Source organism: Oncorhynchus mykiss, chromosome 20 (assembly GCF_013265735.2).
Source record: "Oncorhynchus mykiss isolate Arlee chromosome 20, USDA_OmykA_1.1, whole genome shotgun sequence".
NCBI classification, from domain to species: domain Eukaryota; kingdom Metazoa; phylum Chordata; class Actinopteri; order Salmoniformes; family Salmonidae; genus Oncorhynchus; species Oncorhynchus mykiss.
Window position 1 is genome coordinate 5,632,970 of NC_048584.1, and position 13,327 is coordinate 5,646,296.

Consider the following 13,327-nt stretch of genomic DNA (forward strand, 5'->3'; position numbering starts at 1 on the left):
AATAACACATATGGAATCATGTACAGTGCCTTGTGAAAGTATTCGGCCCCCTTGAACTTTGCGACCTTTTGCCACATTTCAGGCTTCAAACATAGATATAAAACTGTATTTTTTTGTGAAGAATCAACAACAAGTGGGACACAATCATGAAGTGGAACGACATTTATTGGATATTTCAAACTTTTTTAACAAATCAAAAACTAAAAAATTGGGCGTGCAAAATTGTGGCAAAAGGTCGCAAAGTTCAAGGGGGCCGAATACTTTCGCAAGGCACTGTAGTAACCAAAAAAAGTGCAAAACAAATCAAAATATATTTTATATTTGAGATTCTTCAAATTAGCCACCCTTTGCCTTGATGACAGCTTTGCACACTATTGGCATTCTCTCACCAAAGTTGAGTAGAAAACGCCTGTACAAATTGGTAAACCTGAGGAACTGCTGGACCTGCTTGAGTTTTATTTAATTTATTTATTTCCCCTTTATTTAACCAGGTAAGCTAGTTGAGAAGAAGTTCTCATTTACATCTGCGACCTGGCCAAGATAAAGCAAAACGACACAAACACTGAGTTACACATGGAATAAACAAGCATACAGTCAATAGAATAGAAAAAAAATAAAGTCTATATACAGTGTGTGCAATTGGCATGATGAGGTAGGCAATAAATAGGCCATAGTAGTAAAGTAATTGCAATTTAGCAGATTACCACTGGAGTGATAGATGGGCAGATGATGATGAGCAGATGATGTGCAAGCAGTGATACTGGTGTGCAAAAGAGCACAAAAGCAAATAAAAACAATATGGGGATGAGGTGGGTAGATTGGGTGGGATATTTACAGATGGACTATGTACAGCTGCAGCGTTCGGTTAGCTGTTCGGTTAGCTGATGTTTAAAGTTAGTGAGGAAAATGTACGTCTCCAACTTCAGCGATTTTTGCAATTCGTTCCAGTCACCTGCAGCAGAGAACTGGAAGGAAAGGCGGCAAAAGGAGGGGTTGGCTTTGGGGATGACCAGTGAGATATACCCGCTGGAGCGTGTGCTACAGGTGGGTGTTATCGTGACCAGTGAGCTGACATAAGGCGGAGCTTTACCTAGCATAGACTTATAGATGACCTGGAGCCAGTGGGTCTGGCGATGAATTTGTAGCGAGGGCCAGCCGACTAGAGCATACAGGTCGGATAAGGGTATAAGGGGCTTTGGTAACTAAACGGATGGCACTGTGATAGACTGCATCCAGTTTGCTGAGTAGAGTATTGGAAGCTATTTTGTAAATGACATCACCGAAGTCGAGGATCGGTAGGATAGTCAGTTTAACTTAACTACAGTTTTACGAGAGCATACAGGTCGCAGTGGTGGGTGGTGTATGGGGCTTTGGTGACAAAACGGATGGTGCTGTGATTGACTGCACCCAGTTTGCTGAGTAGAGTGTTGGAAGCTATTTTGTAAATGACATCAACGAAGTCGAGGATCGGTAGGATAGTCAGTTTTACGAGGGTATGTTTGGCAGCGTGAGTGAAGGAGACTTTGTTGTGAATTAGGAAGCCGATTCTAGATTTAATTTTGGATTGGAGAGAGTTTAATAGGACTCTGAAAGGAGTTTACAGTCTAGCCAGACACCTAGGTATTTGTAGTTGTCCACGTATTCTAGGTCAGAACCGTCCAGGGTGGTGATGCTAGTCAGGCGGGCGGTTGCAGGCAGCGAACGGTTGAAAAGCATGCATTTGGTTTTACTAGCGTTTAAGAGCAGTTGGAGGCCATGGAAGGAGCGTTGTATGGCATTGAAGCTTGCCTGGAGGGTTGTTAACACAGTGTCCAAAGAAGGGCCGGAAGTATACAGAATGGTGTCGTCTGCGTAGAGGTGGATCAGAGACTCACCAGCAGCAAGAGCGGCATCATTGATGTATACAGAGAAAAGAGTCAGCTCGAGAATTGAACCCTGTGGTATTGCCGTAGAGACTGTCAGAGGTCCGGACAACAGGCCCTCCAATTTGACACACTGAACTCTGTCTGCGAAGTAGTTGGTGACGCTAGCGTCCCACCTGGCCAAAAGCCAGTGAAAATGCAGAGGGCCAAATTCAAATTAATTACTAAATCACACATGCAAGATATCAAATTAAAGCTACACTTGTTGTGAATCCAGCCAACATATCAGATTTCAAAAAGTATTTTTGGCGAAAGCAAACGATGCTATTATCTGAGGATGGCACCATAGTAAACAAAGATACAGAAGCATATTTCAACCCTGCAGGCTCGACACAAAATGCAGAAATAAAAATATAATTCATGCCTTACCTTTGACGAGCTTCTTTGTTGGCATTCCAATATGTCCCATAAACATCACAAATGGTCCTTTTGTTCGATTAATTCTGTCCATATATATCCAAAATGTCCCTTTATTTGGCATGTTTGATCCAGAAAAACACCAGTTCCAACTTGCGCAACATGACTACAAAATATCTCAAAAGTTACCTGTAAACTTTGCCAAACATTTCAAACTACTTTTGTAATACAACTTTAGGTATTTTTTTAAACGTAAATAATCGATAAAATTGAAGACGGGATGATGGCCGTACTTCTTCATTACACAAAGGACAAACCTCAACCAATTTCTAAAGACTGTTGACATCCAGTGGAAGCGATAGGAACTATAAGAAGGTCCCTTAGAAATCTGGATTCCCAATGAAAATTCATTGAAAAGAGAGTGACCTCAAAAAAAAGAATCTGTATGGTTTGTCCTCAGGGTTTCGCCTGCTAAATAAGTTATGTTATACTCACAGACATGATTCAAACAGTTTTAGAAACTTCAGAGTGTTCTATTCAAATCTACTAATAATTTGCATATCTTCTGGGGATGAGTAGCAGGCAGTTGAATTTGGGCATGCATTTCAATCCGGACTTGAAAATACTGCCCCCTGTCACCAAGAAGTTAAGAAACCAAGGCTATTGAGTCTGCTGATAAGAATGCAGTGATTGACAGAGTCGAAATCCTTGGCCAGGTCGATGAAGACAACTGCACAGTACTGTCTTTTATCGATGGCGGTTATGATATAATTTAGTACCTTGAGCGTGGCTGAGGTGCACCCATGATGTCACGCTTGTCGCCTGGGGAAGGAGAGGAGGACCAAGGTACAGTGTGGTAAGTGTTCATATTTTAAATATTTTAATAAAACACTGAAAACAAAACAATAAACAACCAACAAACAGTTCTGTAAGGTGCAACACAACACTAAACAGAAAATAACCACCCAACAAACACAATGGAAAACAGGCTACCTAAATATGGTTCTCAATCAGGGACAACGATTGACAGCTGCCTCTGATTGAGAACCATACCAGGCCAAACACAGAAATAGAAAATCATAGACAAACTAACATAGACAACCCACCCAACTCACGCCCTGACCATGCTAAAAAAAGACAAAATAAAGGAACTAAGATCAGAACGTGACATGACCAGCTCGGAAACCGGATTGCACAGCGGAGAAGGTACGGTGGGATTCGAAATGGTCAGTGATCTGTTTATTTACTTGGCTTTTACAGACTTTAGAAAGGCAGGGCAGGATGGATATAGGTCTATAACAGTTTGGGTCTAGAGTGTCAACCCCTTTGAGAGCTTTCCAATCTTTAGGGATCTCGGACGATACTGAAGGAGAGATTGAACAGACTGGTAATAGGGGTTGCAACAATGGTGGCGGATAATTTTAGAAAGAGAGGGTCCAGATTGTCTAGTCCAGCTGATTTGTACAGATCCAGGTTTTGCAGCTCTTTCAGAACATCTGCTATCTGGTGAAGGACAAGCTGGGGATTATTGAGTAAGTAGCTGCGGGGGGTGCGGAGCTGTTGGCCGGGGTTGGGGTAGCCAGGAGGAAAGCATGGCCAGCCGTAGAGAAATGCTTATGGAAATGTTTAATTATCATGGATTTATCAGTGGTATTACCTAGCCTCAGTGCAGTGGGCAGATGGGAGGAGGTGCTATTGTTCTCCATGGACATTACAGTGTCCCAAAACTTGGAGTTAGAGCTACAGGATACACATTTCTGTTTGAAGAAGCTAACCTTTGCTTTCATGTCTGACTGCATGTATTGGTTCCTAACTTCCCTGAAAAGTTGCATATCGTGGGGACTATTCAATGCTTTTGCAGTCTGCCACAGGAAGTTTTTGTGCTGGTCGAGGGCAGTCAGGTCTGGAGTGAACCAAGTGCTATATCTGTTCTTAGTTCTACATTTTTTGAAAGGGGCATTTATTTAAGATGGTGAGGAAATTACTTTAAAGAACGACCAGGACCCATCGACTTGCGGGATGAGGTCAATATCCTTCCAGGGTACCCGGGCCAGGTCGATTAGAAAGGCCTGCTTGCAGAAGTGTTTTAGGGAGTGTTTGACAGTGATGAGGGGTGGTCGTTTGACCACGGACCCATAGCGGATGCAGGCAATGAGGCAGTGATAGCTGAGATCCGGATTGAAAACAGCAGAGGTGTATTTGGAGTGCAAGTTGGTCAGGATAATATCTATGAGGGTTCACGTGTTTACGGACTTAGGGTTGTACCTGGTGGTTTCCTTGATAATTTGTGTGAGATCGAGGGCATCTAGCTTAGATTGTAGGACTGCTGGGGTGTTAAGCATATCCCAGTTTAGGTCACCTAACAGAACGAACTCTGAAGATAGATGGGGGGGCAATCAATTCACATATGGTGTCCAGGGCACAGCTGGGAGCTGAAGAGGGTCTATAACAGGTGGCAATAGTGAGAGACTTATTTCTGGAGAGATACATTTTTAAAATTAGAAGCTCGAACTGTTTGGGCATAGACCTAGAAAGTATGACAGAACTTTGCAAGCTAACTCCTCCCCCTTTGGCAGTTCTATCTTGATGGAAAATGTTGTAGTTGTGTATGGAAATCTCAGAATTTTGGGGGCCTTCCTAAGCCAGGATTCAGACACGGCTAGGACATCAGGGTTGGCGGAGTGTGCTAAAGCAGTGAGTAAAACAAACTTAGGGAGGAGGCTTCTGATGTCAACATGCATGAGACCAAGGCTTTTTCGATTACAGAAGTCAACAAATGAGAGTGCCTGTGGACACGCAGGGCCTGAGTTAACCTCCACATCACCCGAAGGAACAGAGGCGGAGTAGGATGAGGGTATGGCCTTGGCTCTCAAAACTGGTCGTCTAGTGCGTTGGGGATGGAGAATAAAAGGAGCAGATTTCTGGTCGTGGTAGAATAGATTCAGGGCATAATGTGCAGACAGGGGTATGGTGGGGTGCGGGTACAGTGGAGGTAAGCCCAGGCACTGAGTGATGATACGAGAGGTTGCATCTCTGGATGTGCTGTTTATATTGGGTGAGGTCACCGCATGTGTGTGGGGGGGTGGGGGGGGGGGGGACAAAGGAGGAATCTGAGAAATGTAGAGTGAGACTCGGGGCTCCACTGTAAACTAAAGCAATGATAACTATTCTAAACAACAGTATACAAGGCATATTGACATTTGAGAGAGACATAAAGCGAGGCATAAAGCAATCACAGGTGTTGATTGGGAGAGCTAGCTGAGACAACAACAGGTAAAATGGCGATGAATGGGCAGAGAGGGTTGGTTAACTACACACAGGGCCCGAGTTTGGGGCTAGGGCCGACATGTAAAAAGTCAAGTGGAGTATCGTGATAAATGAACAGTCCAGCAGGCATCATAAGCCGCGGATAGTCGTTGCTACGCTAGCATGCGGGAGACACAGCGCTTAAAGTTAGCAGGCCGGGGTGAGTAGAAGCGTCTGCTCTGACGTCCACGTCTGCTCTGAGTGAGGTGGGATAGGGCCAGTCGGCGATCTCCTCAACCTTTACGGGGTCCATTTGGATGGCTACGGTAGAGATAATGTGGTCCAGGAAGGAAACTTGGGATACGTGGAACTCACACTTCTTTACCTTGACATATAGTTGGCTCTGCAGGAGGCGTCTCAGGACTTGGCGGACAAGCAGTATGTGTTCCGGAATGATTTTGGAGAAGTCCAGGATGTCATCGAGGTAAACAAAGATGAATAGATTCAACACATCCGTAAGTGTTATTGACCAATGCTTGAAAGACTGCTGGTGAGTTCGATAATCCGAAGGGCATGAGTAAATACTCATAGTGACCACTAGGGATGTTAAAGGCAGTTTTCCACTCATCTCCCTCCCTGATTCTCACCAGATTATAAGCATTGCGGAGGTCCAGTTTGGTGAAGAATTTGGCCCCTTGAGCCAACTCCAAGGTCGAGGACATCAGGGGTAGGGAGTAACAATTCTTGATCGTAATCCGGTTCAGCCCTCTGTAAATCGATGCAAGGATGCAGGCCTCCATCCTTCTTCCCCACGAAGAACCCAGCACCAGCTGGGGATGTAGAGGGGCGAATGAAAGCTGCCTCCAGCGACTCCCAGGTGCAATTGTCCATGACTGCTGTTTCAGGGGTCGAGAGGGAGTACAGACGGTCTCGGGGAGGTGTGGAGCCGGGTAGGAGTTCTATGGCACAGTTGTATGGACGTTGGTGGGGAAGAGTGGTGGCTTGCCTCTTACTGAAGGTCCCCCTGAGGTCGAAGTATTTGGGAGGGATAGCAGGGAAGTCTTGGTCTTTAATGGATGCAGGAGGAGCCAGCAAGGCTCTTGGATCTTAGACATTTAGTCTGGCAGTCCTTGCCCCAGTCTAGTAGGTGTCCTGTAGACCAGGAGAATAATGGGTTATGTAGCGCTAGCCAGGCGTACCCTAGAATGAGGGGGTTCTCGGGAGCATTGATCAAAAGAAAACTAAGAGTCTGAGTGGTTCACACCGACCCCCGGAGCCAATGGGACATCCGTAGAGGGCTCGAATCTGCAGGGGATTTGTAATTCTCTGGCGAAGTCCTGATATATGAAATTATCTGCAGCCCCGGAGTCGACAAAGGCTTAAATCTGGTGCTGACGATTGTACCAGTGGATGATTGCGGGTAATGACAGACGGTGACAGGGTAGCTGGGAGGTAACTGCACAGCTCGTCAGGGTCTCCCCTTGTCCTGGCGTTCCCCATCAGCTCTGGGCAAATAGCACAGAGATGGCATAGACCTCCGCAGTAGAGGCATCAGCCTTCGTTCATGTGCCTGTCTTGTACCTGTGGGCTCAGACGTGTGTGTCCCAGCTGCATGTGCTTCTCAATGCTAGGGTCAGGGGGTTCCTGGAGTGGTGTCAAAAAGGAACTGTCTCACACGTTCTCGGAGGCGGTTGTCGATCCTGATTGCAAGCGTTATCAGGGACTTGAGGTCCTCTCCCTGTTCCCAAGAGGCCAGTTCATCCTTGATGGAGTAAGATAAACCCTGGTGGAAAGCGGTGACCAGGGCCTACTGTAACGGTTTTGACTTGAGGTTATTATTTATAGGGGTGCCAGGTAGGTTGTGCCTACCAGAGAAAACATTGGTTTCTCCTTTTAGTTTGGGAGGGAATGAGTCCCATCTGGTCCGTCAAGTCTACACCAATACAAAGGACTTATGTAAAAGTCAGGATGGAAATAAACTTTTCATAAACCCTTAAAACATTGTAAAGAACTTCAAAAACAACTATATTATTTTGCGTGGGTTGTATTAGCAACATCAATGATTACACACACATATAACACAATGAGTTCTGGTTCCTCCAGAAATGTCCTGTACCTCGGGCCTAAAAAGATTCCAGCCCTGTAAAGGAGTTCAGTGAACTCAAGTGACTTTTGTCACGCAATGTTTGTCCGTTCATTCAAGTGTAGCGTAAACCCAGTCTCAATCATACAATCAATATAACAATAATTTTACCACAGAACTTTAAAGCGTATCAGCTCTTACTAAGTCCTCAACTACATCTAACTACATAAATCATCACCGTATACATCATATCAAAACAAATGAAATACCGTATACCAAAAGGAGGTAGTCAGTCGGTCAGTCAGACAATCCAATCCGCCAATAGATCTCCAGCGGAGAAAGGCCACGAAGAAATGAGAGGTGTAGTCCACGGACGCAAAGAGTGGATCCGATCCTGGGTAAACTCTCTTAGGCTACCAAACACACGTTTAACGGCAACAAAACAACAGAATAGAGAAGCGTCGGGAACTGAGAGTTGAACACATCCTCATTCCCGTCTCCATCACAACCCCACTTTTGCGCAGCTGATGCTGGCTATTTAATTGGGAATTAAAGGAAAAGCGCCCTATTGGAAGGAGCTGCACTGAGACGGTTCAGAAAAATTCAGGGCCGTCACACTACGTATTCCGCCCGTTTTCGGTGGAGATGGTGCGGAACTCAATGGCGAAGTCAGCCTCTGGTCTGGCCCCTTGGCGGATGTTGAACAGTCGGCTGGCCGCTTCTCGTCTGTCGACTGGCTGGTCGAAGACTCGTCGCAGCTCGGCAATGAAGGCTAATATGGAGCTACAGGATGGTGACTGCTGTACCACACCGCCGTTGCCCATGCCAAGGCCTTGACCAAGAGTAGAGAGATGATGTAGGCGATCATCGGACTGTAGCTCGAACACTTGTGAGGAACCCTTTGCATCCTCCCGGATGGCAGTCATACCACTCGGGGGCAGGGATCTTGGGTTCCTGGTGCAGGTTCCCTGGAGGAACTACGGCAACGGCTATACGGCAACGGCCACTGGGCGAGGTTGAACTGTGGTTGGAGGGAGTCGGCAAGTGCCTGGAGGGTCTCTGATATTTTGGAGAGTTGTTCTTGCTGCCGCTCCAGCAGTGCTCCTTGGTGGGTTACAACATTCTTGATCTGGGCCATCTCTGCTGGATCCATGTTTAGGCAGAAGCTTGCTGTGACGTGGTAAGGTTGGACCCAGGTGCAGAGAAGAGACAGACTAGGAATCAGTGGTTAATGTCTCTAGGACGGTCTCTGCCCTCTGGTGACAGGTGGAACCATGACACTATTTTCTCTTCCAATTTCCTTAGTCTCTCTCCCTGTTCTATTGGTAGACAACAGCTCCCCCTGTCCCCAAGTATGTGTAAAATGAGGGCTGAGTAAAAAGGCTTCCCCAGTTTTGATCAACATTTCCAAACCCCAACTGGGTGATTATCTAAGCCAAATACCGACACTTACAACTATACCAGTCATGTTGGTCACAGCAGGGTGAATTTTGCAACTAGATAGATAGCAGTTCATTTTGATCAGTTTCAACAAGGCTTTTGCCAGGTTATGCCCAGTCTACTCAGATGAAGTGATACATACAGTACACAGTTTAAATGCATGAAAAATATGGGTCAGTTTAATGTTTTTGAGGGAAAGAGGAAGGAAGAGTGGGGATAAACCATCTGCTTTAGAACAGACCGATTCAAGGTCTACTAAAAGGATGACATTTTATCAGAATAGCGAAGCCCATGGGTAGTGCCTGCCGTGTTGTCGCCCATTTCAAGAAGTTGATGTCATCGTTTTGCTGAATACACTCCACAGTAACCAATTCTTCTTGCTCAACTCCTCCATGCCTCCCCAGCAAACCGGGAATATTCCCAGAACATTAGCTAAGATTCCCATGAATTTTTAGTTAGGGTTTTATCTAACATTAGGATGAGAACATCCCCCCCCCCAAATTGCTTTGGTTTTAAATGAAATATCCTTGGAATGTTCTAACATTCACAAAAATATTGTGCACAACATCTGTAACAACCCACAGAGAACATTCCCCAAAAGATCTCATTAGGTTTCCAGTTAATGTAATACATAGGTTGGTGGCACCTTAATTGGGGAGGACAGGATCGTGGTAATGGCTGAAGTGGAATGGTATCATATACACGAAACACGTGGTTCCCATGTGTTTGATGCCATTCCATTCACTCCTTTCCAGACATTATGAGCTGTTCTCACCTCAGCTACCTCCACGAATGTAATAACACAATGTACCAGTACAATTTTCCTAGCAAACCCATAATGACAAAACAAAAACTGATTTTTAGAAATTTGAGTGACCATCGGGTACTTGGTCACCTCCCTGATGGAGGAATGATGGAGGCCACTGTTGTTTGGGGGGGACCTTCAATGCTGCAGATATTTTTTGATAAAAAAAATTCCCCAGATCTGATCCTTGACAAAATCCTGTCTCGTAGCTAATCATGAGAGAGGAAGATTATGTGGAGATATTGAAGCAACATCTCAAGACAGTCAGGAAGTTAAAGCTTGGTCGCAAATAGTTCTTCCAAATTGACAATGACCCCAAGCATACTTCCAAAGTTGTGACAAAATGGCTTAAGGACAACAAAGTCAAGGTATTGGCGTGGCCATCACAAAGCCCTGACCTCAATCAAATGGAAAATTTGTTAGCAGAACTGAAAAAACGTGTGCGAGCAAGGAGGCCTACAAACCTGACTCAGTTACACCAGCTCTGTCAGGAGGAATGGGCCAAAATGCACCCAACTTATTGCGGGACGCTTGTGGAAGGCTACCCGAAACATTTGACCCAAGTTAAACAATGTAAAGGCAATGCTACCAAATACTAATTGAGTGTCTGTAAACTTCTGACCCACTGGGAATGTGATGAAAGAAAGAAAAGCTTAAATAATTCTCTCTACTATTATTCTGACATTTCACATTCTTAAAATAAAGTGCTGATCCTAACTAACCTAAAACAGGGAATGTTTACTAGGATTAAATGTCAGGAATTATGAAAAACTGAGTTTAAATGTATTTGGCTAAGGTGTATGTAAACTTCCGACTTCAACTGTACATGTGGCCTTTAAGGCCAGATAATTTATCAAGATGTTCAAACGTCCATAGAAGACCAGCAGGGACAGATAATTCAATAGTTACCAAACGGACTGAAACAGGGAGGGATTAACTAAACTTGCCCAATAAGAAACTCGTTTATATTTCTGTGGTAAAATGTTTTGCTACAATGTGCCCTAATGAATATGGCCCTGTGTCTCAACAGTGTTAATTTCGAGAACTACATATCAATGTCATGTGATCATGACATTCACCAGCCATATTTTTTACGACAAAATTCAAAGCCAGTCAAGGCAGGACGTCACTGTAAACAATGATACTGGTAACCTATTACTCTCTTACAGTGCTGAAGGTCAATTAACTTGTATTCAACTGTGTGTTTAAGTGAAAATGATAGAAATCTGAAAGATATCAGCATAAATTAACAAGATTTGACATGATTCTTTATTATAAAAAGACATTATGTACATTGTATCGATAGGATGCCAGGGGAGTAAAACACCGATATAGCTAACCAAGGAGATCAAAATGAAAGACAAACTACCTTCAAATGAATGATGGATGCAACCATGGTTTAATAAAATTACTATTTGGTCACCAACTCAGGAGTATGCCGAAACTGGCATGTCTATGCCAGGGTGATGAAACTAAGAAGTTGGGTTCGGCCCTGAGTGACTGGTGGAATAGAATCCATGGAGAAGGCGGTGGTGGGTTGCCGTGCAGTGGACACCATTAGGGGTCTATAAGGCTGAGATGGCCTTGGCTGCCACCCTCCTCCCCAGGGGCAGAGTCAAGTCTGTGATTCCCAAGACCACCCTGGGCTTGGCCAGCGCAGGAAGTTTCACCAGCTCCGAGACCTGGGGAAGGAGACACACACACACACACGTAAACAGCTGTGGCATTCTTCACCACCACTCTAAAACCCATCATGGCAGTAATCAAACTTGTATTACGTAAATATCTCATGCTGGAGGTCTCATGCACAATTACTATCAAAGTTGTTAATCATCAACTGCTATCACATGGATAACCCTAGCTTCCCTCTCACTACTGTCACGGCCCCTCCTCTGCAGTGCAGGGGCGGTTCTTCCTGCAGGCAGAGGAGGGTCGCTAGTGATTGGAGTCACCTGGGCTCAGGGTATTTAAACTGCTTAACGAATCACTCGTCTCTCTCTGCTCCTCCAGGTATGATCCTGTTTGTTTGTTCCTTTGTAGTTTTACTTAGTTTTCACTCAGTCATATTCACACACACACACTCACACATCCATGCACTTTACATACACCTTACATTATGATACTTTCACACCTCATTCCTTTTTCTTTGTTTAAAGTTAATAGTTTTGGTTATATAAAGAACCTTTTTGATTGGCCTATACCGGTTGTTCGTGTCCCCTCATTTTTGCCACAGGCTATGAGCCCGCCTGTGACACTACTCACCATGGTGAAAGGCATGAACTGCAGAATGCTTCCGCGGCTGCCCTGCTCCAGACACTCCACACACTCCTCCATGAAGCTCTGAACGAACTGGGTGTGTGGCCCTGCCGTCTTGGAGCCCAGGATGGATGAGATCAGCAGGAAGAGGTTGGCTTCAGAGGAAAAGAGCATGGCAGATGTAAGAGAGGTCAATTAGAGACAAGGAGACAGATTTATTAAGCATTTTTTAAATTAAACAGAAGTTAGAATTAAATCGTAAAATGATCATTATGAGAAGCAATACAACAAAGGCACATTTAAAATTATGAAAATATCAAAAGTGGGGAAAACTGTCAATTGCTTAGTAAGAGAACATGCCTTGGTAAGCCATACTGGTAAACCATGATGCCTGTGAGGTGCTAAAGGTTTAAGACAGGTACGTGGTTCTAACCTAGGACACGGTTGAGAGGGTCCCTCATGTTGACCGTGTGGAGCTGGGAAGCCGACAGGGAGGTGGACATGGACCGGTCACCTAACACAACCACAGGAGACAAGGTAAAGATCATTATAGTGACAATCAATAGGAAAGGAGAAGGGGAAAAGGTCTTCGATAGCAAAGACAAGAGAGTAGGGGGTTATAGGCAGCCAAGGTTAAAGACCCCATAGGGAAGTTTTGTCAATACATGTCACTGCTCTGATAACTTCCTTATTCAAAGACTCTCCTTATGTCTCAAATCCATAACATCCTGCTCTAAGTTGGCACTGGTCCACTTCCCTTAATGGATTTCAAAGGAAAGGGCCGGCGTCAGAAAAGGAGGGTGTAAAAGGGCCGGCGTCAGAAAAGGAGGGTGTAAAAGGGCCGGCGTCAGAAAAGGAGGGTGTAAAAGGGCCGGCGTCAGAAAAGGAGGGTGTAAAAGGGCCGGCGTCAGAAAAGGAGGGTGTAAAAGGGCCGGCGTCAGAAAAGGAGGGTGTAAAAGGGCCGGCGTCAGAAAAGGAGGGTGTAAAAGAAAAGAAAGGAAGAAGGACTGGGGGAGGGGAAATGGGGATACCTAGTCAGTTGTACAACTGAACGCCTTCAACTGAAATGTGTCTTCAGCATTTAACCCTCTGAATCAGAGAGATGCGGGGGCTGCATTAATCAACATCCTCGTCTTCGGCGCCCGGGGAACAGTGGGTTAACTGCCTTGCTCAGGGGCAGAACGACTAATTTTTACCTTGTCAGCTCGGGGAGTCGAT

The 13,327-nt window shown here is 45.0% G+C and overlaps 1 protein-coding gene across 4 annotated transcripts in view; it reads right to left on the minus strand.

Moving 5' to 3' along the window:
• Positions 1–11,099: 11,099 nt before the first annotated feature.
• LOC110498725 (mediator of RNA polymerase II transcription subunit 24) overlaps positions 11,100–13,327 on the minus strand; it is a 32,725-nt gene continuing 30,497 nt past the window's right edge. For all 4 annotated transcript variants that reach the window (XM_036955633.1, XM_036955632.1, XM_036955631.1 and 1 more), the window contains exons 24-26: positions 12,543–12,623; positions 12,116–12,264; positions 11,100–11,535 (exon numbers count right to left, since the gene is read on the minus strand). In XM_036955633.1, coding sequence (XP_036811528.1) covers positions 11,419–11,535; positions 12,116–12,264; positions 12,543–12,623 — 347 coding nt within the window. In that variant the 3' untranslated portion in view covers positions 11,100–11,418. The remainder of the gene's footprint in view (positions 11,536–12,115; positions 12,265–12,542; positions 12,624–13,327) is intronic.